Consider the following 25,384-nt stretch of genomic DNA (forward strand, 5'->3'; position numbering starts at 1 on the left):
CGGAATTATTTATGCCTTGCTTCCAATGGCAATCCAATCTTTTTTGTGCTTCTGCATCAGTGGCTTCTTGATATGTCAAAGGAAGATTGAGGACCTATCATGACCGCCATTTGGTTGAAACGGGATCGTGTGAACATTTTTCAAAAGTACTTATCCTATTTATAACAAGAATTTTACATGAGATCCAGACAAATTACTAGTGACAATAATTACATTATTTTAGTTAGACATGTACATAAAATGTTCTTCCTCCGAATGAAAATATGAAACTAAAATTTCCTACATCCACACGCATACGCTATGTTTTAATTTTGATTAAAAGAGCAAAAATCTTTTTAAAAATACAAATGCTTAAAAAATAAATATAAAAATAAATATAAATAAAAAAAATGTTTTGTTTTGTTTTTTTGTTTTTTTTTTTTTTTTTTTTTACATATATAATTTACTATAAGCGCTTGAATGTTTTACATGCTACGAATACATATATATATATATATATATATATATAAGATTTGTTGCACTTTACTTTGGGAATATTTTGTTTGTTTGACTATTGGCTTTTAGTTTACTATCTAAAACCCTTTGAAATGGAGACAAAGTGATCATTGTCTATTATCTTTTCATTGATAACGGATGAGGTGGGTGAAAGCTTTTTTGAATATTCTATGACTTGCAAATGCCAGAGATTTCGAATTTCTTGCGGTGAGATGCTATGCCAAGCAAACAAAAATTCAATGTCACTGAGATCAGTCTTTCCCGTAATTAATTGCTGATAATTATCACTACGCAGTACATAAGGAGATAAAGTGGTTATTGTAAGGTTGCTTTGTTGAGCTAAAACTCCCGTTATGTGAACATCATCAATCCAAAAGTATTTATATTGCTGGGCTGCACTATATAAACGAAAGACAACATCCGAGGAATAGATGATCGCATAACCGGGACAATAGGGTGGATAATAACGGCCCGTGTATTCTTTGAAACTGACACGCCATTTAGAGCGATAGGAACGTTTCACCAGTGAACCAATATATTGTTCACAAAAGAGCAAATTGTGCGGATGATGAAATAGCTCCAGGGATGCACTAAAAATCTGCTTAGTGATATTCATTTTTAATTTAATATTTGTTTCGTTAAAAGTTGCGCGTATGGTGGTGCCAGTGCTGGTTGCGGTGGCGGTGGCGGTGGCGGGGGTGGTGGTGGTGGTGGTGGTGGTGGTGGAGCTTGAGTTTCTTGCAATGTTGGTGGGATATTCCGATGGTTCATCATCATCTAATATAGCTTCGTTTCTTACTTTCAAGTAATTTAATAATTGCAATGTATTAACATAGACATCATCATCAACTTTAATCAGTATTTGGGCGTGAGCGCAATTTGAAATGAACCATTTGAAAGCCATTATATGTTTATAAGTCATGTTGCGATAGTCATCGACGAAAGAGCCCTGCAGCATATCACCGTATTCATGATTTTCGGATGTCAGCGTCCGCTGTAATTGTGAATTTTCGACAGCGCCAAGTAAAAATATAATCCTTAGAGGAGAATGAACAATGACGCGACTTACACTGCCCCAGGTTTCGCGTATAAGTTGGCGTTTCCCATGATTCGCGGGAGCCGAGTGCACTAATATTAAAGCTTCAATATAATTCGCACAAACGGATTGAGTCATTAGGTACTTAAAGTCTGTTAAATCAATCAATTGGTTAAAGTCTTCGGCGGGCAGTGCAAATGAATGCCATGAAGTTAGCGTATCACCAAAATTGTGTAGACGTTTCCTTCTTTCAAATGATAATGTTAATGATACTGGTGGCTTTGTTGTTATTGTTTTTGTTGTTGTTTTAATTGTATTCCTTAATTTGCTTTTATTCTTTTCATAATTATTTTTACTAAATATGGAACTTGTTTTTGTACTTAAACTAAATTTGTTGTTGTTCGAGTGATTAAGCGAAGTTGTCGTCGGAATTGAAAACACTATCTCGTCGTTACTTTCGTTACTTAAGTTTGTACGCTTGAAAAATAAATGTTTAGTGACATAATTTCCTTTATCAGCCCCTTCACCGCCGCTATCGTTATCTCTATCATTAGATCCATAACTATTGATCGTATTTATCGACACTGTTGAGGCATTAAGTATAATCGGTTCTTGTACCGTGATTAACCATATTAGCACACAGACATTTAGACCCAATATTATACACCAAATGGGTCGTTTCTCGAACATGACCTAAGTTTTGGATATTTAGTGTTTTATATTTACTCTTCCCTCCTTCTCTATATATTTATTTTATTATTTATTTTGTAAGATCTTTTAACTTAAACTTTGGAATAATATTAACTGATTGACTAACTGATTATTAACTTACTGGCTTTAAGCTAACATATATATGGTATGTATTTTATTTAGAGGTATTAAGTGATTAAAATATGTATCGTACGGCTTCTTTGCGAGTCTTGCAGATTTTCTGGTTCTATTTGATTATTGCACGCTTATCGATTAACAACAGCGTTTATAACATCGAGATTTTGATATCTTGCGCCTTTCTATTTCAGTATCACGTAAAATGATTGTTGTTGTTGTTGTTGTTGTTATTGTTGTCGTCGCTTCTTGTAGATGTTTTTTACGAGTTTTCTGGTACCGCATTGCAATATATTGCCGTTAATCTTTTTCTAGCTCACAAAATCACTTTTCGCTCAATTAATCTGAAAATATAATAAAAACAAAAAAACAAAAAAAAAAAACGTATTAATAAATTGTTACCGCCTATATACCAGATTGCATATCCGAACAATATCCGCCCAATTTTCAAGGTTTGTAAAATCGCAATCTTGCTAAATATTTAAATTGAAGATTTTGGGAAGACGTTTAAAGGAGAAAAATATATTTTTCAATCGAGGAACTTATCCAAAGAATCAGACATAAATGTATGGATGTCGAAGGGAACGAAGAGCGAGAACAAAGACATAGTAATATATGCACGACATATACCACCCACAATATAAAGAATCAAGTTAGGTGAAAAGAAAAAAAAAAAAAATTTGCATACAAATTATTTAAATAATTTACATATAGATCGAAGGTCGAATAACAGTTCGGAGTTGCGTCCAGCCGGAAGAATGTACCAAACAGAATTTTATTGAATACATTTCGTTACATGATTTTTGACATATCTTAAGCGATGTTATAAGCAATCAGACTAACGTAACTTCATAGCTACATTTTTTAAACCACACACATACACATCTGCAATTGCTCACTACTTTAAATAAAATCAAAAAAAAAAATTGATTATAAAAAAATTCATTTAAAAAACGCTAAGACATATTAATTATTTTAAGTTAGGTTTATGCCAAGAAATTATTTATAATATCATTTTACACTAAACACACAGACACGACAAATAGAAACTGATAGAACTGAACGCAATCATACATACCAAGGTAAGTAGGCAAACATTTGTAAATGTTATTACAGTTTCTAAGACATGTCACAACTTGATCCAAAGCAAACAGAACAATTAATCGATATTTATGAAAAATGTCTCAGTGTCTCTTCCCCTTTCGGAAGGAGGCACTCAAAGCCAAAATATAATTTATATAATATATATATATATAAAAGGCACTGAAACGACAGGCCGGCCAGGTCAGCGCGTTCTTAAAATGTTCAATTTCCTTTCACAAAATTAAAGGATATATTGTATGTAAGGTTGTATGAAAAGATAAATTGCATTTAACTGCGGCATTGTGTATATTAAAATTAAGCTAGACAGGTGTTTCCAAGCCCAATAGACAGTTCCAATTGACGATTGAATATTATCACGTTCAAGTAAATATTACAAAAAAAAAAAATAAATAAATAAATTCCATTTAATTAAAAATGTTAATTAATTTAACAAATTAAACTAGAATTTCTAATTAATTGTTTGTCTATTTAATCGTATTTTTATGAATCCCACGGCCACATAGAATATGATGGGACATCTCACTCGTCCCTTGGCAGAATCTGCATGAATCGATATCGATTATATCCATGCTTTTCAGCTGGCACCTGAGGGAATTATGTGCCGTGTGGAAGCCGGTTACTAAATGTAGATAGCTTCTTCTCAGTTCCAGAAGATTATATGGCCTACTGGAATATTTTATATATGATGGTAATAACATAAATGGAATAAATGAATTTCTGTAACAGGCAAGAAGGGACAAAACTGTGCTATCAGTTTGTGTTAGTTGCAATCCCCTTACAGATCCCTTCATTTACGCAAATAAGAAATTGATAGATATTTATGTAAATACATTATGTAAAATATTTGTTGGTTTTTTAAAAAAACATTTTGTTAATAATAACGAATCATATTTAGCGTATGAATATTCATTGCATTAAATGCTCTGAGTTGAATTCATTACCTTTACTTAGTTAGTTTATCATTTTAACGTATGTGCTATACACTAATACTAATAATGCAAATAGGTTAAGCAAAATTCATATAGTTCATATAGTAAAGTTACATTTGGAAAAATTTCCCTTTTTTTTTTATTGTAGGACTAAAAGATCTTACCACCCCATGCGTGCTAAGTTTTACAAGTGCTTTGTAACGCTTTCAGGATTCACGGCTAAGCTATTATCGAATAAAGGTTAAGTAAGGAATAGTGATGAGCACTCATTCTTGTGACTACTGTTTATCATCGCGTTATAGCAATCAGTTTTTCTTATCTATCGTTTCGCATGCAAAAATCCCCTAACATATAAATAAGATATTAATTTCTCCTTTTATCTTACAAAAAAGAGAAGAAAAAAAAAAAAAAAAAAATACCCACGCCATGTTATAGAAACTAAACTAAAAAAATTATTGTTTCAGTTTCATGTATTTATTTTGATTACAAACATACAAACATAATGGCATTGCCGACCACATTAATTATCCTTTTCACCGGCTTGTTGATACAACTTTTTAGAAATGTTGTCATATTGTTCGCTAAAAGAAAATTTTCGCACGTTATTATCATACGTCGAGAACAATCGATTTAATTGCATATACTCTGCTATACACATAAATCTCATATGTTTACATATTGTAGTCCTGTAGTGTTTTAAAATGTTGATGTAATAATAAAAAATCGACATTTTAACTTATGCATTAGTTAAACTGTGCATTGAAGCGTAAACAAGAATTTATTATAAAAAAAAAAAGCAATTCTTTGGTAATTGAAGGTAATTAACTGAATACATTTATTATATATATAAAATATATATATAATAAGCCGTAATACGATATTATATAACACGCTCTGCACGAATCTGCTTGCCCTTAATGCATTTTAAATTCGAAAAATTTATTCCTTTTTTTGTTTCTTCTCTAGAAAATCGTAAATTAATTTCTTCTTACCTTTTTAGGAAAATTGAACGTGTATTTAAAAAAAAAAATCGCATGAGATATATTATTCATACCCATTATCTCTCGCTATACATTACATCTCATATCTTTTAGATAGAAAATGAATTCCAAGCACAAAACATAACTGGTCACTTCGTTAATCGGAAGAAGTAATGCCTGCTGACAACAGGGCCGCCGTGGTAGCACATTCAAGGTTCTGCATCCATTCCTAACCGACAACTCTCATTTCGAAGCACTTACCCGACATGATCCAAAAATGTACTTAAATACCATAAAAATGGGAAGAGCAAAATTTAAAAAAAAAATATATATAAAAAATGGCTCCGCGTATGACTATTTTGTCGACCATACTGCCAGAGATAGGTTCAATTACTTCCGCCATCAAAGTTATTGCAAATGACTTTAGATGATAAAATTCTTACTTATAATTTTTCTACCGTTGACTAAAATTGAACTGATAATACCAAAACCACACCAAATCATAAACTTAATTTCGATCTCGAATTTTATCATCTTAGAAACTGACAATTGCAAGGTATATGATCACTAAAATATGATTGTGCTGCATGGCTCGATGGCATTCAATCATGTTCTGAAGAGGGGAAGCTTTCTTATTCGACCTTACAAATGTGAAATACACATCTTTGTGCGGAACGATAGCGGTATTGCCAAGTGGAATGTCTTACCTAATTGATTTGATCGAATTGTTATTTATCATGTAGCTTCCGCTATCAAATTTTCTAGTTCTCCATTCTAGCATGGCTTTCTGATAGGACAATCAACTATTATCCTTCAACTATTGCCTTTTAGACTTGACTTCTCATGTTTTCAAGTTTTCTTCAGTCACCTGCACTCAGATGTTGCATCAAATTTCTGAACTAGTTATCCATAAACGGATAAACTCTTATCTTCCTAACAGATCATTCAAAGTTCCGTGTAACGCCATCGCCTTTAATGAATTCGCTATAACGTCAAGCAGCCACTTAGAACCTTTTTTATTCATCCTATACATCAATTCCTTCGATGATAAGATCCGACCATATCTTAACGTAAATTGATGATGTTAAACTGTTTTCTTCTTTTCCCTTGGAATCGCACTACTATCTCTTTCAATCTGACTTAAATAACTTGACTACATGGTGCTTATTCAATTTTATGAAATTAAATCTACAAACAAATGCAAGAAGCTTTCTGTCTTAACAAGGAAGTCACTCAGTACTGAGTATTTGATTGACTCACACCAGTTGGAAAGCATTGATTCGTTTCATCGATTAAAGGGATTCTATTCGACCAAAAATTACCTTTTAATTTGCATATTGATCTCTCTTTAAGTAGAGCTAAGTCCGCGCTAGGTTTCATTACGAGCTGGTCCATAGAGCTAAAGGATCCTTATATTACAAAAAAGCTATATATGTATTAAGTATGCCTCGGTTGTGTGGTCTCCCTCCTATACGTGTTATGTAGATTCAATTCAAGAGCAATTCGTGCTGTTTGGCCGGACCCGTTTGTCTCTCTTTGCCAACTTACGAACATAGGTTGCTATCGTTATCCTTGCCGACACTCGAGAAACGTAGATTCACTCTTAATGTCTCTCTCCTCCTTAAAGGTACTATCGATTCGTCTACATTGCTAGGTGAGATAAACTATAATGCCCCCCCCCCCCCCCCCCCCCCCCCCACCGCTTTCCTAGGCACTTCATATTCATTAAGCTGAGTCAATGTAAATATAATTGTGAGTTGCTTAGAGTTAGTTGTAGAAATCTAAATGATGTCTGTCACTTAATCTCGATGTCGGATTCTTTAAAGTCTATGAAAATGACTTTGCTTAATACGTGCGATTTGCCTACGTCGTATTTAAAATAACTTTTAACCTTAATAATCGAAAATTAATTGTTGCTTACTGCATTGGTTGGCAAGCTTGTGCTGGCTTAGGGGTTCATTTGCAGTTTGGTTCTGTGCTGGTTGTCTCTGCGCAAGTAGTTGTGCATATTCTTCTTTTCTTTTTTTTCCTTCTCATTTATTTATACATGAATTATAATTTAATAATATATATATATATTTCCCCCCCATTTCTTCTTAGATACGTTATACTAGTTTTTAATGTTAACTAATACAAGATTTACTTCTAAAAGTCAATTGAATTCGACTGTTAATTTGTAAATAAAATAAAAAAAAAAGTTTAGAAAAATAAAAGAACAACATCTATACATAACAGTATATACAGCTTCTTTTTAATGTTCACTGACTCTTGGTAACTCTCTTCAATGATCTTTCAGTCATTCAAGGCGCGAACGATAAAACTATCACGACTTGAAGAGACTTTAAAGAGTGATCGAAACTTGAAAAGATAAAGAAATAACTGAGGTAACTAAATCGCTGTAATCGTTATCGTTATCGTTGTCGTTCACTCTAATCGAATATATGTCGTTGATGTATACAGTCAAACCTGTTTTTGTGCGGTAGATAGGGACCGCAGAAAAAAAACCGCACAAAAAAAAATATTCAAAAACTTCATAAATAGCTATAAGAAATAATTTTTCACAGCATATTAAAGAAAAATTTTTTTATGCGGTAGAGAGGGACCGCATAAAAAAGGTCTTACTTAGAAAATATGTCAAAGCTTCACGAAATAGCAAGAAAGTGCTTTCCAAACAAAATAAATAATTAAATTACACATTGAAACATTTAAAAAAATTTTAATTTCTAATTTTAAAAAACTATATCTAAATAGGGAAAACAATTAATTTACCTTTAATCTCACTATAAAATTAATCCTGTCTTAATGGTTAAAAGGTCAGCAATTAACTAAAGTTATTAGATGGCGCAGTATGTACATATTGAAATTGGCTGATGCAATATATGCATAAGAATATTGAACATGCCTAATGAAATAGGCTGATGCAATAGGTATGAAAATGGCTGTTGCAATGTGTACATACACACTGATAGCAAAAAAAGTGATGCCAACACAGTTCAGATTGACCTAACCTCTCGGCGAAATTCAATGTGTCGATATTTATATACCGCACAAAAAAAGAATCGCACACAAAGAATCGCACAAAAAAAAGCGCATAAAAAAAGACCGCACAAAAACAGGTTTGAGTGTATATTAAAACATTAAAGAAACAGTTGACATAACATACCATATACCTAACAAGCAATAAAACCATTGCCTATTAATATATTATTGCAAAGGAATCTGAGGCAGAAAACCTATTTAAGACGTGATGATTGCTGCAAGCTGATCTTCTGATTGAAATATTCATTTATTGTCTATATATTTTGTAAATCAATTTACAAAGTATGGAATTTTAAAGACTGCCGCCTGGATAACTTCAGATCATATGCTCGCCTGTATTGAAAACTCCACCGAACTTGGTATTTGAAATCGCGACGATGGAATTGTTAGTCGCGATTCTTCGCCTATTCGACTAGTTATGCGAATAAGGTAGAAGCATTTCAATTATTTTAAGTATATTCCATATATACGCTGCCACTTTCTAGCTTTGTTTCAAGCAATCGCTTAACAAGCCACTACAGCCGAATTTAATTGGTCCAATAACAGATGCACGTCTGTGCATGCACAAATGATCCGTATCAATGTGTTTGCTTTCGCAATAATACAAATCCTTTTTAAAAACCCACTAAGAACACGTTTTTAATAAAATATTAATAATTTTGTAAGTTTCTATAGCCTACAGCCTCGACTGGAGACATGTAGTCCTTATCAAATGCAAAATAAAGTCACTTTTGAACATTACCCAACGTAATAACAACAATCATAAATATTTAATACGTTGCATGCGCGGCTGTTATTAGTTGCTTGCGTTAATTTTGATCGGCGACTTCTATAGGTAAAAATGATAAACAAAATTGAAAAGACCAGTGCATATAACATAAAATAATAGTTTTCCATTTAACATTGCTGAGTTATGCAGCGCATGGCGATGCTAAATCATCGAGCACTCAAAACTACATCTTCGAGCTTCGTTAGTTTTATCGCCGAACCTGAAGAAATCTACTCCCGACGCCCACTATATACGTTCGGATGCTTATGATGATGCTTCTCCATCATATCCCTAATTGTCGGCGACGCGGACGACCAAAATAGTTCACAGACCATGAATTGCGAGACTTATTGGAAACCGACAACCCCGGGCAAACTCGCGAAAAACTTTCGGATAACTTAATACTGTTCCTAGGACGAAAAGTCGCTCTCATACGAATTGACTGAGAATGTCATTTCGAACCTTTTCAACATCGCGGTTTCATTGCTTGCCAGGCAAACAGAAAACAAACGTTTTCTGTGTTGTATTGTGGCAATGGCGCGATGAAAAGTCTAAGCGCAAAACGTTATAGTTCAGTGCAGTAAACCGATTCTTGTCGACACCAAAGCAGAAAATTCATGTCTCGAAAGTCATCCTGTGCCTATGGTGGAATCAGGAAACTGTAGTGTGTTACCAGCTATTAAAACTGAACGAAACTTTTAGTGCAGACGTCAAGTTGAACGACGAATTGACTGAAAATAATCTTTTTTGCCACTTATTGCAAGAGTGGTCGGTCAAGCATATGCTATTGCAAACCAAATGGGATGTTCTGCCACACCCAACGCAGTCACTAGACACGGCGTCTCCTCATTACCGCTTCTTCAGTACGGGATGTCTGGTAAGCAGCTCCGCAAAGTTAAAGAAGTGCGAAAATGCATTGTTGTTGATTGGATCGCGGCCAAAAGTATCGTAAAATATTTTGAAGATAAGATGATGGAAAATATTTTGCTTAATTTTTCTCAATAAATGCCTTTTTCAAGTGAACAAATGGCCAAAATTAACGCAAACACATAATAGATAAGCAAATTGATTGTTGTTGTTACTGCAAATAATATTATTTGTTACGACATCGAATCCCTGTCCAAAGGTCGAGTTATTTATAATACAACTAAAACAAACCAAAAAAAAAAAAAAAAAGAAGAAGTTTCTTTCTGTCAACAATAAAACACAGTTCAATAATTCAATTGTCAATGTCAATTGCAAAAACGTTAGGAAAATCGTTATTTTATCAACATAACGGTAACATAACCGTATGTATGTATTTATCCTTGGTTAAAGATTTCTTTCATTTTATCATATATTGTTTGTCACTTACCGATAATATTTAACAATAATGCCAATTATTCGTTAACCGATTATTTACGCAAGCAATGTCGTCAATGGCCGCCATTAACAATAAATTAACTGAAAGCAAAAAATTGATTTTCTTAAAGAAAACTAACAATTAAGAAAACTTTCTTCAACATTTTATTTATTTTACATGGCTCTTATAATATACATATATATATATATATATATATATAATTATAAAATAACATGTTAAAGCAATTATTTTAAATAAAGTATGAAAGTTCGCAACACATTCATGGTAAGAAGTACCTGCCGCGTAAAGGTCACTTAGGCAACAATATTATATTTCATTATTGTTAGGTTTCAGTTACGCTATTTTCATTTCAGGGTCAAATACTTGCACTCACCAAAGTTCTGTAATGTAGTTATATAAATAAGTTTTAAATTTTAAGAAAATTCTTGATGGTAAGTCAAACATTACTGCGAAGTATCGAAAAAAAAAAAAAAAAACAAGAGAAAAACACATAAAACTCAAGAGCTTAGTGGCCTTTTGAAATTTTTCAATGTACAAAAGTGCACATAAATAATTTTCATTGTTGGAATTTTCTTAATAGCCCATCACTCAATGATCTGCTTTAGTATATGGTCACGAATGAATCAACTCTCTCTCTCTCTCTCTCTCTCTCTCTCTCTCTCTCTCTCTCTCTCTCTCTCTGTCTCTCAATAAGTGAAGCAAGCAACATATCTATTGTAGAAGCAAATAACGAACAACACAACATTCATCACTAACGGCCGTAATCCCAACGACATGAGATGTAAAATAATGTATCAGTCAGTTGGTTATTTAACTTATTCGGTAAGTGAACGAGTGAACGAGTGAAAGGCATTAGATCATAAGGGGAAAATCTATTAAAACAAAAGTCACCACCAATCATTTACGTACCGTTTATAAATATACATTTGTACGTGACTTGATAATGTAAGTGGAGAGGATACGTACCACAAGTGTGCTATATACTTCAAAAATTCTTTTCACATTTATGTACAACCGTTAATAGCATAGACATGCTTATTAAAAAATTTCGATTTCCAGAGTTCGATGAACTCTTAAAGTTTTTTTTTATTTATTTCATTTTTTCAAATCGACCACACTGAATAAGGGGGAAAAAAAAGTAAATAAATAAATAAAAATTTGAAAAGAAAACTCGCAACCCTTATACAAGTGACCCAAGGAAGCGTGGCCAGTACGAGTTTTTGAATGGATTTCATTATAACCGTTACTCTGCATGCTTGACCCATTTCGCTTAATGTCTTTAGTTATTCATATAAAGAGCTTTTGAAAATCAAGCCTGATATTACGAATGGCCGCAGAAATGGTTCGATCCTTGGGCCAAAAGATTTTATCAAAATATCCTGTCAGTTGAAGAACAAGAAGACAAGACAAACAACAGTTAGACAGACGATTCTGGTTCGATCTGACGTCCTTCTGGGTGTTGCATACAGCCAGCCACATAACCACCAAGCGATGTAGGGTATTAAAAATATTATGATGAAAAAAATTGTGCATCTTCGACTTTAGGTACACTTCCACGTTACTTCATTTTCAAACACTATGGTCATTGTACTGTGGACGTGTCCTTGTAAAGTCAATTCTATTAAATATTTCATCAAATTTTTTTTTCTTTCATCTTTTTGATCATAGGCAAATGGGTCTTTAGGGGTCTTGAATAAGGCTTTTTCATCTTTTAATAATTTCTCATAGCATTCAAGTAAGTTTAGCAATAGCGAAGTATAGAGTGAAGGAGATGAAAAATACGTTTTTTTTATTAATAAAGACACTGATCAAATGATATAATAAAGGAGAAGTAAGAGAGAAATTTGTTGAGCAGTGTCTGGCAAAGTATCAGTATATGCAGAAATATCGATTGAATTTGGACTGTTAATGGGTCCCAAGGAGAAAGCGAATCAAATTTCATGAGAATTGATTTTATTTCGAAAATTTCTTTTTTAACAAATTCGAAGAAATTTTGTATTCTTAGCGAAAGTCAAGCACACGAAGATCATTAAATTTCAAGGACATTTGCTTGGTACATGTTCAAATAGTTAACATTTTTTACTATCTTATTTTAATGCGGCCTATTGGCTATTATTTCGCAAACAAACTTATTGCTGCTAAATATATGTGTTACACGTAATTAACGGAAAGAAACATATTTGAATCTGTTCGAAAAGAAAAACGAAATTTATCTCTGTTTGCACGGGTTTGCCATACGCAATTCTCGTACTATGTATATATATATGTAAATGCTCTGTTGAAAATAGCTTCTAGACGGCAAGCGCTAGCCTTCCAAATCATCTTCCATAATCTCATACTTCTAAGCGAGAGATCTGTCAATTGTCTAACCGTAGCCGTCGCTTATGAAATCGGCAGATGATTTTTACATTCAAAGGAGGATAAAATTTGTGCCGTCACTTGAAGAAAGAACAGTTCGATTATTATTTGACAGGGACGAGGAGTCTCATAAGCCGTCACAGAACAGAAGAAAGACATAATACTTATCTAAGATTGAAAGCAAAATGTTGCTTATGTAATACTAGACTTACGGCGCCCCGTCAACTTGATGGTGAATTGATTTTAAAAATTCAGCACAAGAAAGTCACTGTCTTCAGATGTCACATATATGCTTTTGATGAAATAATGCGGCAAATATGTATGTCCACTTTTTTTTGACGGGACACGCCCACTTTTCCTATATTCTATGGGAATCATCACAGGCGCGACAGTGAAAATATTAGCCAGAAGTTTGGCGTAAATAACCCCTAGTCGAATATAGGCACGAGAATGGAAAATGGAAAGCGATCTGTTCCCACCCACGCCCATAATGCAAAAAAAGACTAAAATAAGCTCATCGCAGGCGCAGTAATGAGGATATAAAGCAGAAGTTTGGCGTAAATAATCGCTACTCGAGTACGGACACGAAGTTGAAAAATGGAAAGCGATCTGCTCACACCCACGCCCCTAATGTGAAAGAAGCCACCAAAAAAAAAAAAATTCTCCGCGAACGCCGATGCTTTTTTCGTATTGGAACTACTTTTGCATTTAACATAAAAATGATTGCAGTGAACATCTGGACCATAGATTTTCGAAAACGTCTCGAAAATATGAAAAAATCGTTTGTGTTTTGCAAGATTGTTTTAGTTTCTTTCGCATAGTGATCGGGTCTGGGAACAGATGATACCCATGTTTTAATCTCGTATTCTTAATCGATCAAGGAATGTTTATGCTCAAGTTCAGTTTCCTATTTTCATTTTTGCGACAGCGATAATCCGCCAATTGACGAAATCTAACGTTAAGTAGCAAATGAGTTTGTGAACAAAACAAAATTGCGTGTGGTTCAGAAGCAAATCATTTCCATTCGCAGTAAATACATGAAAGCTTTAATTTTTTTTTGCTAAAGTGTTCGTTAAAAAAATATCTTGTATGGAACGATACGAACACTATGCTCACTTTGAAATGAATATTTCTAGAAGCTTCACTAAGAACTGTGTGTCAACTGTTAATCTAATCTGCATTTAAATATATGAAAACTTGACGCTCTACTTACTAAAGTGTTCGTGAAAAAGTATTTCGGATAGAGAGATACGAACACTATACTGACTTTGAAATAAATATTTCTAAAGGCTCAACAAGATGTTCAATGTAAGTAAGCAAGTTCTTTAATTGTTGATCTAAAATAAAGAACTGTCTTATATCCATAACTAAGTTCAAACCATTTCGTATCTAATCAAGTTAGCAGTGATTGGGTAACAAAAACGTATCGCAAGGAGTAAATTTTTTTTATTCTCTTATTAAAAAACTCGTTTGATCATGAAAAAATTGTTTTTTTTTTTTTTTTTTTTTCTACTTTAGATAGATAATGACAATCCGATCAGACCAAGTCTTGTAATTAGGTTAGAAAGGCGTACTCCAACCAGCCATAATATATGTAAATATTTTCAGTGATATTACATAATAAAGAATAAAGATAATATATAGTGTAAAAAAAAATGTTATAACTTTAACCGCATTTTAATAGCTTCGGAAACCCTATATTTGAAAAGTATTTACTGTTAATTGGCAAAATGCCAACGATAAGTATTTTACTTTTTCGCCTTTCTCTTCCATGCAATTGCAGTCAATTTACCTACAAACTTTGCTCCCCATCAAAATCGTTCCTTTGCCAAATTTTATTTAAACGCTGCTATAACCAATCTGTTCAAAACGCTAGTTGAACAATTCAATTACTAACACATGGGTATATATATATATATATATATATGCCAGCAAAATTGATATAAATATAAATTGGAAACCACACATAAAATAAATCAATATTAGAGATAAAAAACAAAAAATAAAAAAAAATAATAAAAATAAGAACAAAAAGAAAAATAAGTTGAAGAAGAAGAAGAAGAAGACGAACAAATAAAAGAAATAAGAAACGATTTAATAAAATGCCAAACTTTAAACACTAAACAGCATTCATTCATTCATTCATTCATTCATTCATTCATTCATTCATTTATTCATGTTACAACAAAAGGAGAATTTATGCCAACATGAACTGATGTTTCATTTAAAATTGCATATATTCATAAAGAATTGAAAGTCCTTGAATAAATGAGATTTTAAGTCGCACATGACACGACACAATATCATACAGTATAACGCTAATTAAATGTATACATATTTATTTATCTAAATAATCCATTTATTTTTACTTAATAATTTTATAAGCAAAAGCAAACACAAATCAACAAGTAAAATAAATCAACAATTCTGTTAAGCATATGTATGATTGAATATGCAAACGACTTCCATGCGACTTTCATGCACAATTTTCCCTTTAATAAATGCTTTAAAATACCTTTCTAACAACTTATGCTTGCAGATAGTGTATAACTCATTAATGGACTTTGAGAAAATCGGACAATCGACCGTATTGTGAGTTGCGTTTTTTGCTCTTTTCCTTTTCAACGTACAAGCCGTACAAGCTTTCTCCTTATGAACCAACTAAAAATGTACCCAGGATCGTCACATACATATAAGCCAATGATCGAAGCTACATGCACCCATAGTTGACTTTCTAGTTTCAATTTTCGCTACCTTTCGAGTTTGTAGTCGGTCGGATCATGTCATATTGATATAATTTTATTAATTTATTCCTTCAGCTTCTATTAGTGTTATGCGGTCATGCTATTATTTGCTTAAGAAGGGGAACAGGCAACGATGTAGGCAATGATAGGCCTGATACTTTATTATTATTGCATGCGAATTAAATTTTTTGTTTACTACTATGCAAATGTCATTATCTTAATTTTGATGTTATTAGAAATGTTCGGTGCGTACATAAGAGTAGTTGGCAAATCCATGACTACACCGTATAGATCATAGTATGTCCAGCAAAATATCATTATATCTGTTCTTCCGTTTGCTTGAGATATAGACAACTTAGGTGTATTCGCTTCATTTTCACAATGAATGTCAATATCGTTTGGTACGGCACAAATATGAGTTGTATCTGCATCCGTGCGATATGCTTCCCATGAATATAATAAGTTAACGACTACTTCTTCGCTTATTATTTCTCTTCGCTAGCTAGTCGGCAATTGAATCTAAAAATACATAATCGTCCTCTTTGCTGCTCGAATCTCTACTATCGAAATATCTTGGCCTGAAACTGACAGACAGACATTACTTCCTAATGAAGTTTTTCGAGAAACTTTTGCAAAATTTATTACGAATTCTATCGCCCTTACAAAACGATCACTTCTTTTCACTTCGCTTGTGCCTTTTACTACTATGTGAGGCTGTTCAAGGACTACTTTGCCTTCAATGAGTTGAATTTCTATATATCTAAAACTTCACTCAATAAGTTAGCAGCAGTATATAGCATATAGATAACGAATTCATATCGTTACATCAACATTTCATAACAGTTAGTTAGCCTAGAAGTTAAAGTTGTTTTTGTGACACTCAAACAAACAACGCTCTGATCGTCTTTCGCCGGCTGATCGCCAATTCTTCTGTAGAGTGCATAGTCCAGGCAAAACAGTATACAATATGTCTTCGGCCGTCAGCTATTTTGTGCAACTTCAACTCTCCGATATCATGAAATTTTAACATGCATCGTTTGCAGGTTAATACTATCCATAAATCGCATGGGTCTGTCAACATATTTGCGTCAGGAGATTTATTGCGTGAAAAAATGTCTGAGAGAAATTTTGTTAAATTTTAAATAAAAATTTAAAATTATTTTATTCTCCAATTAAAAATTTACTCATTTTTTCAACGAATTTAAACGTTGCGTAAGCAGTGTGTTTTTCATTGCCAACGGACCACTGCTACCGCAATTAAAATATTATCAGCAATTTGTCTTACTCAAGACCTCAACTCAACTACTCGTACTCATCTATTTTTTTTTATTTATTCATTTACATTTCAACTGATGTAAGGGTTATTATAATCTGGAAGAGACTCCATGATAGTATCAATATATGGTAAAGCATGTTAAACATATGGTAAAATTATCAAAGAGAAAATCATTCCTACAAAGAGAATATATGTACGTACGTACAAACGACATATATATATAAATGCATAGACGCCTGCATCCGATAACCATGTAAATACATCTTATGTAAGTAGATAACGGTACGTAATTATATTCACATGTACAGAACTGAAACATGATTGCTTAATGGTGAACATGTGACATCGTAAGCATAGGAGAAAGCTTAAATATGGAGTGGGCGTAGTTGATTTCGTCTATTTTTAAAATAACAATTTTTATCGTAGAGGCACGTGGACGTCGTAGGCGTGACCTTTGAAAAGTTTAGGTCAATTCCAAGTTTTTTTACAAATTTGTGGGCGATATCTTCATTTTCGCTAACGGGAAATGGATTGCCACAAATACAACAAAGTTGCGCAACCAGACAGATAGACAGGCGATTAGGCGGACATGTTTAGGTGCAGTTGAAGAACTTGCAATGTTACTGCCAAATTTGCAGTCGATAGTTTCATTTCTGCGGCCAGGAGAATGTTTACAAGAGACATTACACAAACGGACAGACGGACAGACGGACAGACGGTCAGCCGGACATACTTAAATCGGTTTAGGATTTATGTGGAATCTCTGATGCTTCCGTCTGGACATTACAAACGTTTTGACAAAATGAATACACCGTTCATCCTTCGGTAATGGATATAAAAAAACGAGTCGTCTCCATTAGTTTGCAAAAAATGAGCAAATTGTGTAATTAAGATAACTCGATTTTGAAAAAAAAAAAATTTATCAATTAATGTTGCACCACCCACCAAGGCGAAAGTGATCGCATTTGGCAGAATGATAATTTGCGCATCTCTGCCTGTTTGCCTCATATTTCGAAAGCAAGATTGCGCGTTCAAAATTTTACCCGAATGAAGCGTTTTGGTCTCAAAGTTTTCGCCGTCGCTTCCGTCAAGCAAAATTTGAAAATCACCGAAAACTTTCTGCTTAAGAAGTAAGCCAAAAACATGTCAATATTGAGGTAACAACCTACAAAATGGACAACAAAATTTGTTGGTAACTGCGCTGGCAACCTACCTATGCCTTATCTTATCATGGATTGAGCGTAAGTACTAAGAATCTTGCTTTTAATTTAGGAATTTTATCGCCGAATTAAGATAAGCCACCGCCAGCTCTACTCCGATGACGAATGTAATTAGTATCGCATTTCACCCACTTTTCGGTGTGGGTACAACAATTACCTATCATGCACATGCAGACTTTTCATTTATTTATAATTTAGTAGACATCTCGGGCATACTTTTTTCGCTGATCTCTATGCCCTGCAATGGTAATCTTTGCATCAATGACCATTACAGTTACAAACAAATTCGCTTCCATCTATGCATGCAGGAGGCTTTCGCATCATAATTCTTCTCTGACGATCACCGGTTTTATCTAATGCCCCACGCGTTTATTTCATGAGTTTCAGAAAGTAAAAGTTATCACCGATATCCGCGACTGATACTCCATCTAACTTTGCTTAACAAATTGCATAGTTGAATACACAATGACATCAAATGAATTTTTCTTACATTTTCAGCTTTCTAGATAATTTTTTTTTTCTACATACTACCGTTTAAAAGAATGGGAAAATCTGTTAACTGATTCGTGAAGGTACTCTTAGGAACTACGCACTAAACTTGGTTAGTAGCATGTGAGGTTAAATAGAAGCTTAAATGGATTTTCTTTTTGTATATTATTTTTCGTACAGACGAACCACCTGATGTCCCGGTCTTCGGTGTCTTAGGTGTCCCTAACATTTGAGTTTGCGTCATTTACTAAAACTATAGTTAAAATATTAAGCGAATAAGGCGAAATTCCCTACAATATATAATAAACTAAACACATAAGGGTAGGGCCAAGCCTAAATTTCGTCTGCTAAAAATGTTTTTAAGAAATAAAAAAACATTCTTAGAGAGGAAACATACTTTGTTTCATTTTTACCCAAAAAAAAAAAAAAAAAAAAAAAAAAAAAAAAATTTATATATATATATATATATAGAGGTATTGTAGTTTACTTGGAATTCTGAATACCATAATTAACTAACACGAATTTATGAGAAGACATTGAATACTCGCAAATGTCCGAAATTAATGACATCAAACGACGCGATGTGAACATATGGAAGGAAGTAAAACCGAGAGTGAAAAGTAAGTATAAGGAGAGAAGCTAACTGCGCTCGCCATAATTCAAAGCTAATTAGTAACGCATGTATGGTACATTTTATCTTTATTTATTTATTTATTTGCTTGTTTATTTTATCACGTTCGAGAGCATGGAAATGCTCAAACAACATGACTGCTACATACTTATGAAACAATTTATTAATTCTTTTGTTTGTTTTAAAAAACAAAAAAAAAAAAACAAAAAAAAAAAAGCGAAAAAACGAAAAAAAAAATCTCAGATAACAACCACACAAAAAATGATTTGAAATACTCAGATTGATTGTTATAAATAAATGCAGACATTTATTAAACATAATTAATTTCTCAAGGCCTTGATATCATGTATAGAGAGTTAAGTATATTACGGTTCCGAAAGTAAATCTAAATAAACCACACTTCCGATCGATATTTGGATCCCATTTTTGTTCAAGCTATCGTTCGGATCTTACTATAATTTGTGGAATTCAATACTACATGGCGCACCGAAATTATCAAAACTTATATTATAGGAAAACGATGAACCTTACGCTCTACATTTCGGGGGATGTAAGATGCGGTCCACATTTGATTAAACGACTTCTGAAATAAGAATATTGCCTCTACGATGTAAATGAAGCATATCTGATATTTATACGAGTACAAAAACAACTCTCGGGCGTGCCTTGTGAGCTAAAGATATCATGATAAGGGCTGTTTTACGGTAAAAATTAAATAACTTTGACTTACGACGATATGTAGCTTCACGGCACTGGTTCAACGTGTTATATCTCTCGTGGCGCAATCAACTTATCAAAAGAAAAGTTCCATGATCATGTGATCTCGAAAAATGCCTATTAGAGCACGCCTATGAGAGATCATGCGCAATAACTCTGTTAAAATTTTTACTTTATGGTTATGGTTATAGCATTGGCTTACGCCAACTAGACACAAAGTCTCTATGCTTTTAATCAACAAGCTGAAGATTGAACTTCCCCAGCCCAAAAGCCAGTACGAAGACCTAAACCCGAAAAAAGACAAAATATATGAAAGAACAAAATTCAAAGTGGGCGCAGTTCAAAATTCGCCAACACACAGATGGGCAGACAAACAGGTGGACATGGTTAGCTGCATTCATGGTTTGAAACTGGCAAAGAATCTATGGGGTTTTTGAAGCTTCTTTCTTCACGTTATAAGGGGATTGAAAAAATAATGAAATTTTGTTGCATTGTATAATATTGGATAGACGTAGTCCATTTTTCCCATTTCGCGACACGAATGCTACAGCATCGCCCATAGAATATGCGTTCAAATTTCTGTACATTTATCTGCGATAGTTTATGAGTTTAAGAAGCGAAAAACCAATATTTCATTCCTTTTGAAAAACAGAGGTATTCTCAATTAACATGATACTGTAGACGTTTCCTTCGACCGATTGGGCCAATTTTCAATACCAGCCTGCGTGCAAGAACATCCATTGTTTCTGCGTAATTTCGAGTCCACTCGAAATGTCATTTTTGCGGCTAGTAGGATATTTACAACAGACATTGCATAGATGCACGGACGGACATGTTTAAATCGATTTAAGTTTGTTGAATGCTGATCAAGAATATATATACTTTGTGGGGGCTCTGATGCTTGCTTCTGGGCGGTGCAAACGTTTCGACAAAATGAATATACCTCTCGTCCTTCGGTGATGGATAACAGCAATCACTTGTTGTGTGGGTGTGCATATGTATTTATATAAAAATAAAAATAAATATAAAATTTATCATATCATCGCAGGTACGCAGGTAAAACTCATTTAATACGTAGGAATTTTTAAGCACTTGATAAATTTTAGTTGTCAACCGACAATATAACCTTCGCTGCTGCTGCTGCTGCTGACGATAAAGAATAAACTAAACGCGTCTTGTCTTTTCTAATCGCTAAACATATGATAAGTATTTGCGTACATATGAAGTAGTTTTAAAACAAAGTGTTAGTTGCACGACATGCTATAATTAGCATAATGGTAGAAACAAATAATGGAACTAGTTTTCTTAACAAAAAGTTAAGTATAAGAAAAACTGTACTTACTCCTTACACAACGATTTGTCATTAAACTTAATTTGATTCTTCAATGATTCAACTTTTAAAAGTTTTATTTTTTAATCGAGTTTATGATCCGAAAAGTTGCGATAGATTGATATTGTAGACTAGATCATATTCGTGAATGATCACAGATCAAGTTGGATAACAATCACAGATCGCTTAGAAAGCATACTAAAAGTACCTAACATGCATTCATCAGCGTCAATATGGTGGGTACGGATAAGTTGAACACTTAACACGCCCGATTGTAAATTAAATGTTTAGTAATCCAGCCGTGACTACTGACTGACGGGCCGATAAATACACCTCTAATTGTTTTATTTTATCTGCACGAATGTTAGCTCCTTGTCTATGCTAAAGATTAAGATGCACTTTCTCCATATTTTATGGTAAAATTCATAATTCTTGTAAAATTAATTTAGATACTTGAACTCGATCCAGTCAACTCTCTCTTCTCGTTGAATGAATTAATTGAAAATAAATGCGAATGCAGCTGATAAAGACACCTACCAGTTTCCTTAACACAGCTCTGTAAATGTCGTAACAGAAGCAAAAAAAAATTTAAGTTTAATTCCCTTTTTAATAGGCTCAACTAGACTCAGCTAGATCTAGAAAGCCGAATTTAAGTTCGTTTAGCTCTTGTTTAAAAGGTATATTTCTATTGACTCAGTTAGGTCAGATAAAATATTTCGCTTTCCCCAATTTGGACGGAGAAGGCTTCCAAATCGAACCATTTCTTAATCTTGGCTACTTAACAGAACTCTTTTGTTAAGGCAACTGTCTTAGGTTGGTAGATGTCTTTGCTAGATAAATACAAATTTATCTTCACACCCTTAAGATAGGAGTGCGCTTTTTATAAGAAATACCATAGACGACCTTATGGCCTGCTTTGTTCCATATGTAATCACGTGTATCACGTGTATATGTAAATCATATTGAAGTTGTTAACAATAGTTTGGCAGGGTCTTTCTGAATCATTGTGAAAGAAAAATATTGTTCGTAACATCTGATCAAATCTATATCAATTTTTGCAAATTTGATACAAGTGATTGTACTACGACGTCTCGACGTAAACATATTTGAAGGCGGAACAAACAGAATGCCATAGATAGTATGCATGTACAAACATCTCTATGCCTTTGCATAAAGCGGTCTTTATGTAAAACCGAAACATACGCATTCTTAAATGTGTGTTTAAATGTGTGCACACATACAGAGAACAATATACGTGCAAACTGTTAGCAAATACTATCAAGCGCAGCGTATTTGGACAGTATGTATTTGCATGCATATCTTATACTTGCATATATTTACTTAAGGAAAAGGGAAAAAAAGAAAGCATAACAGCAACCTATCATAAGTCCTGTGAACAGGTGACATGCAAATTATGTTCGCTTAAGCATAAAATGTGTCGTGACTTTAATTTGCTAGCTCACTTGACAACCTAATGAACGCCTAAAGAATTGAAACACCCAAAGTTGACAATGAAAGTTAAGCATTACCCACACGTGCACACTAAAAACTTTCCAGAAACTTTTTTTCCTAAAATAATTGACTAATTTTCGCCGGCTAAAGGAAATAAATGAAAATTAAAGATTCTTCTTAATTGAAATCATAGTCAAGCAATGACTACTGACACACATATATCTCTCGCAATTTGATTTCGAAACGTAATGCACAACAAAAATTATTGAAAATTGAATACTAATCTGTTATGGTACAGTAGATGCTACGCTAATTTAAAGGGAGCAACTAAGAAAATTAAATTCGGTCGGGACGAAATCCTTAACACCCATCACCAGTTTACCCAAAAAAGAAAACAAAAAAAAAAAAAAAAATTAACAACATTCTTACTCTCTATGACATGGAGTGGGCGCAGTTGATTTCTTCTATTTTCAAAATAAATGTTTTTGTCGTAGAAGCATGTGGGCGTTGTAGGCGTGTTCTTTGAAAAGTTTAGGTCAATTCCTAATTCTTTGGCAAATTTTTGGGCGATATCTTCATTTTCACTAACGGGAAATGGTTTGCCACAAATACTACAAAGTTGCGCAAACAGACAGATAGACAGGCGATTAGGCGGACATGTTTAGGTGCAGTTGAAGAACTTGCAATGTTACTGCCAAATTTGCAGTCGATAGTTTCATTTAAGGGTGTGAAGATAAATTCGAATTTAACTAGTAAAGACACCTACCATTTCTATTAACATACCTCTGTTAACGACTTAACATAGCTCATGTTAAATAATTACAATTGAGATATGGTTGGTTTGAAAGCCTAATCCGTCCATATTAACAAAAAGAAAATATTTTTGTGGACATTTCATGAATCCATATAAAACTACCTTTCAAACAAACTAAAAAAATTCAAATTCTGCTTATGGAAACTATTTTTAACGGTATTTGAAATTCAGTATGTTAGCGAAACCTGCATATGAAAAAACACCCAAATTTGACACTCTAGTGCGGCCAAACTAGAAAATGTCGCCTATATTCACCTATACCACGTGAATCTATGTGAAAATACCTATCGATTAAGCAAAAAAAATTCACACTTTGCTTTCAGGAACTATTTTTGCCGATTTTTTGAAATTTGCTATGTTACCATAACATAGCTATGGGAGAACACCCAACTTTGACACTCTGGTGCGGCCAAACTAGAAAATGTCGCCTATATTCACCTATATCACGTGAATCTATATGAAAATACCTATCGATTAAGCAAAAAAAATTCACACTTTGCTTTCAGGAACTATTTTTGCCAATTTTTTGAAATTTGCTATGTTACCATAACATAGCTATGAGAGAACACCCAAATTTGACACTCTGGTGCGGCCAAACTAGAAAATGTCGCCTATATTCACAAAAATTTTGTACTGTAGTACAATGATTTCTAGTACAAAATACACTATACTGTAGTACAATGATTTTCAGTACAAAATACACTATACTGTAGTACAATAATTTTCAGTACAAAATACACTATACTGTAATATACCGTAGTACAATAATTTTCAATACAAAATCCACTATACTGTAGTACAATAGTTTTCAGTACAAAATCCACTATACTGTAGTACAATAGTTTTCAGTACAAAATACACTGTACTGTAGTATACCGTAGTACAATAATTTTCAGTACAATATACACAATACTGTAGTACAATAATTTCCAGTACAAAATACACTATACTGTAGTACAATAGTTTTCAGTACAAAATGCGCTATACCGTAGTATACCGTAGTACAACATTTTCCAGTACAAAATGCGCTACACTGTAGTACAACATTTTTCAGTACAAAATGCGCTATACTGTAGTACAATAATTTTCAGTACAAAATGCTATATACCGTAGTACAACATTTTTCAGTACAAAATGCGCTATAAGGTAGTACAATAATTTTCAATACAATATCCACTATACTGTAGTACAATAGTTTTCAGTACAAAATCCGCTATACCGTAGTACAATAGTTTGAGTACAAAATACACTGTACTGTAGTATACCGTAGTACAATAATTTTCAGTACAATATACACAATACTGTAGTACAATAATTTTCAGTACAAAATGCACTATACTGTAGTACAATAATTTTCAGTATAAAATACACTGTACTGTACCCATTTTTCGCTAACATAGCAAATTTCAAAAAATCGGCAAAAATAGTTCCTGAAAGCAAAGTGTGAATTTTTTTTGCTTAATCGATAGGTATTTTCATATAGATTCACGTGATATAGGTGAATATAGGCGACATTTTCTAGTTTGGCCGCACTAGAGTGTCAAAGTTGGGTGTTTTTTCATATGCAGGTTTCGCTAACATAACAAATTTCAAAAAATCGGCAAAAATAGTTCCTGAAAGCAAAGTGTAAATTTTTTTTGCTTAATCGATAGGTATTTTCATATAGATTCACGTGATATAGGTGAATATAGGCGACATTTTCTAGTTTGGTCGCACCAGAGTGTCAAAGTTGAGTGTTCTCCCATATGCATTTTTCGCTAACATAACAAATTTCAAAAAATCGGCAAAAATAGTTCCTGAAAGCAAAGTGTGA

General features: G+C 33.3%; 1 protein-coding gene across 3 annotated transcripts in view; it reads right to left on the reverse strand.

The window, feature by feature from the left end:
- Positions 1-512: 512 nt before the first annotated feature.
- The window catches only part of LOC119645117, a 28,927-nt gene continuing 4,055 nt past the window's right edge, over positions 513-25,384 (reverse strand). The window contains exons 1-3 of one of the 3 annotated variants that reach the window (XM_038045044.1): positions 21,318-21,340; positions 10,532-10,620; positions 513-2,700 (exon numbers count right to left, since the gene is read on the reverse strand). In XM_038045044.1, the coding sequence (XP_037900972.1) occupies positions 569-2,221 (1,653 nt within the window). In that variant the 5' untranslated portion in view covers positions 2,222-2,700; positions 10,532-10,620; positions 21,318-21,340 and the 3' untranslated portion in view covers positions 513-568. Of the gene's footprint in view, positions 2,701-10,531; positions 10,621-21,317; positions 21,341-25,384 lie in introns of those variants that run through there. The other 2 variants (XM_038045043.1, XM_038045045.1) reach the window with 2 other exon arrangements.

This window comes from Glossina fuscipes, unplaced genomic scaffold, assembly GCF_014805625.2.
Source record: "Glossina fuscipes isolate IAEA_lab_2018 unplaced genomic scaffold, Yale_Gfus_2 1, whole genome shotgun sequence".
Taxonomy (NCBI): Eukaryota; Metazoa; Arthropoda; class Insecta; order Diptera; family Glossinidae; genus Glossina; species Glossina fuscipes.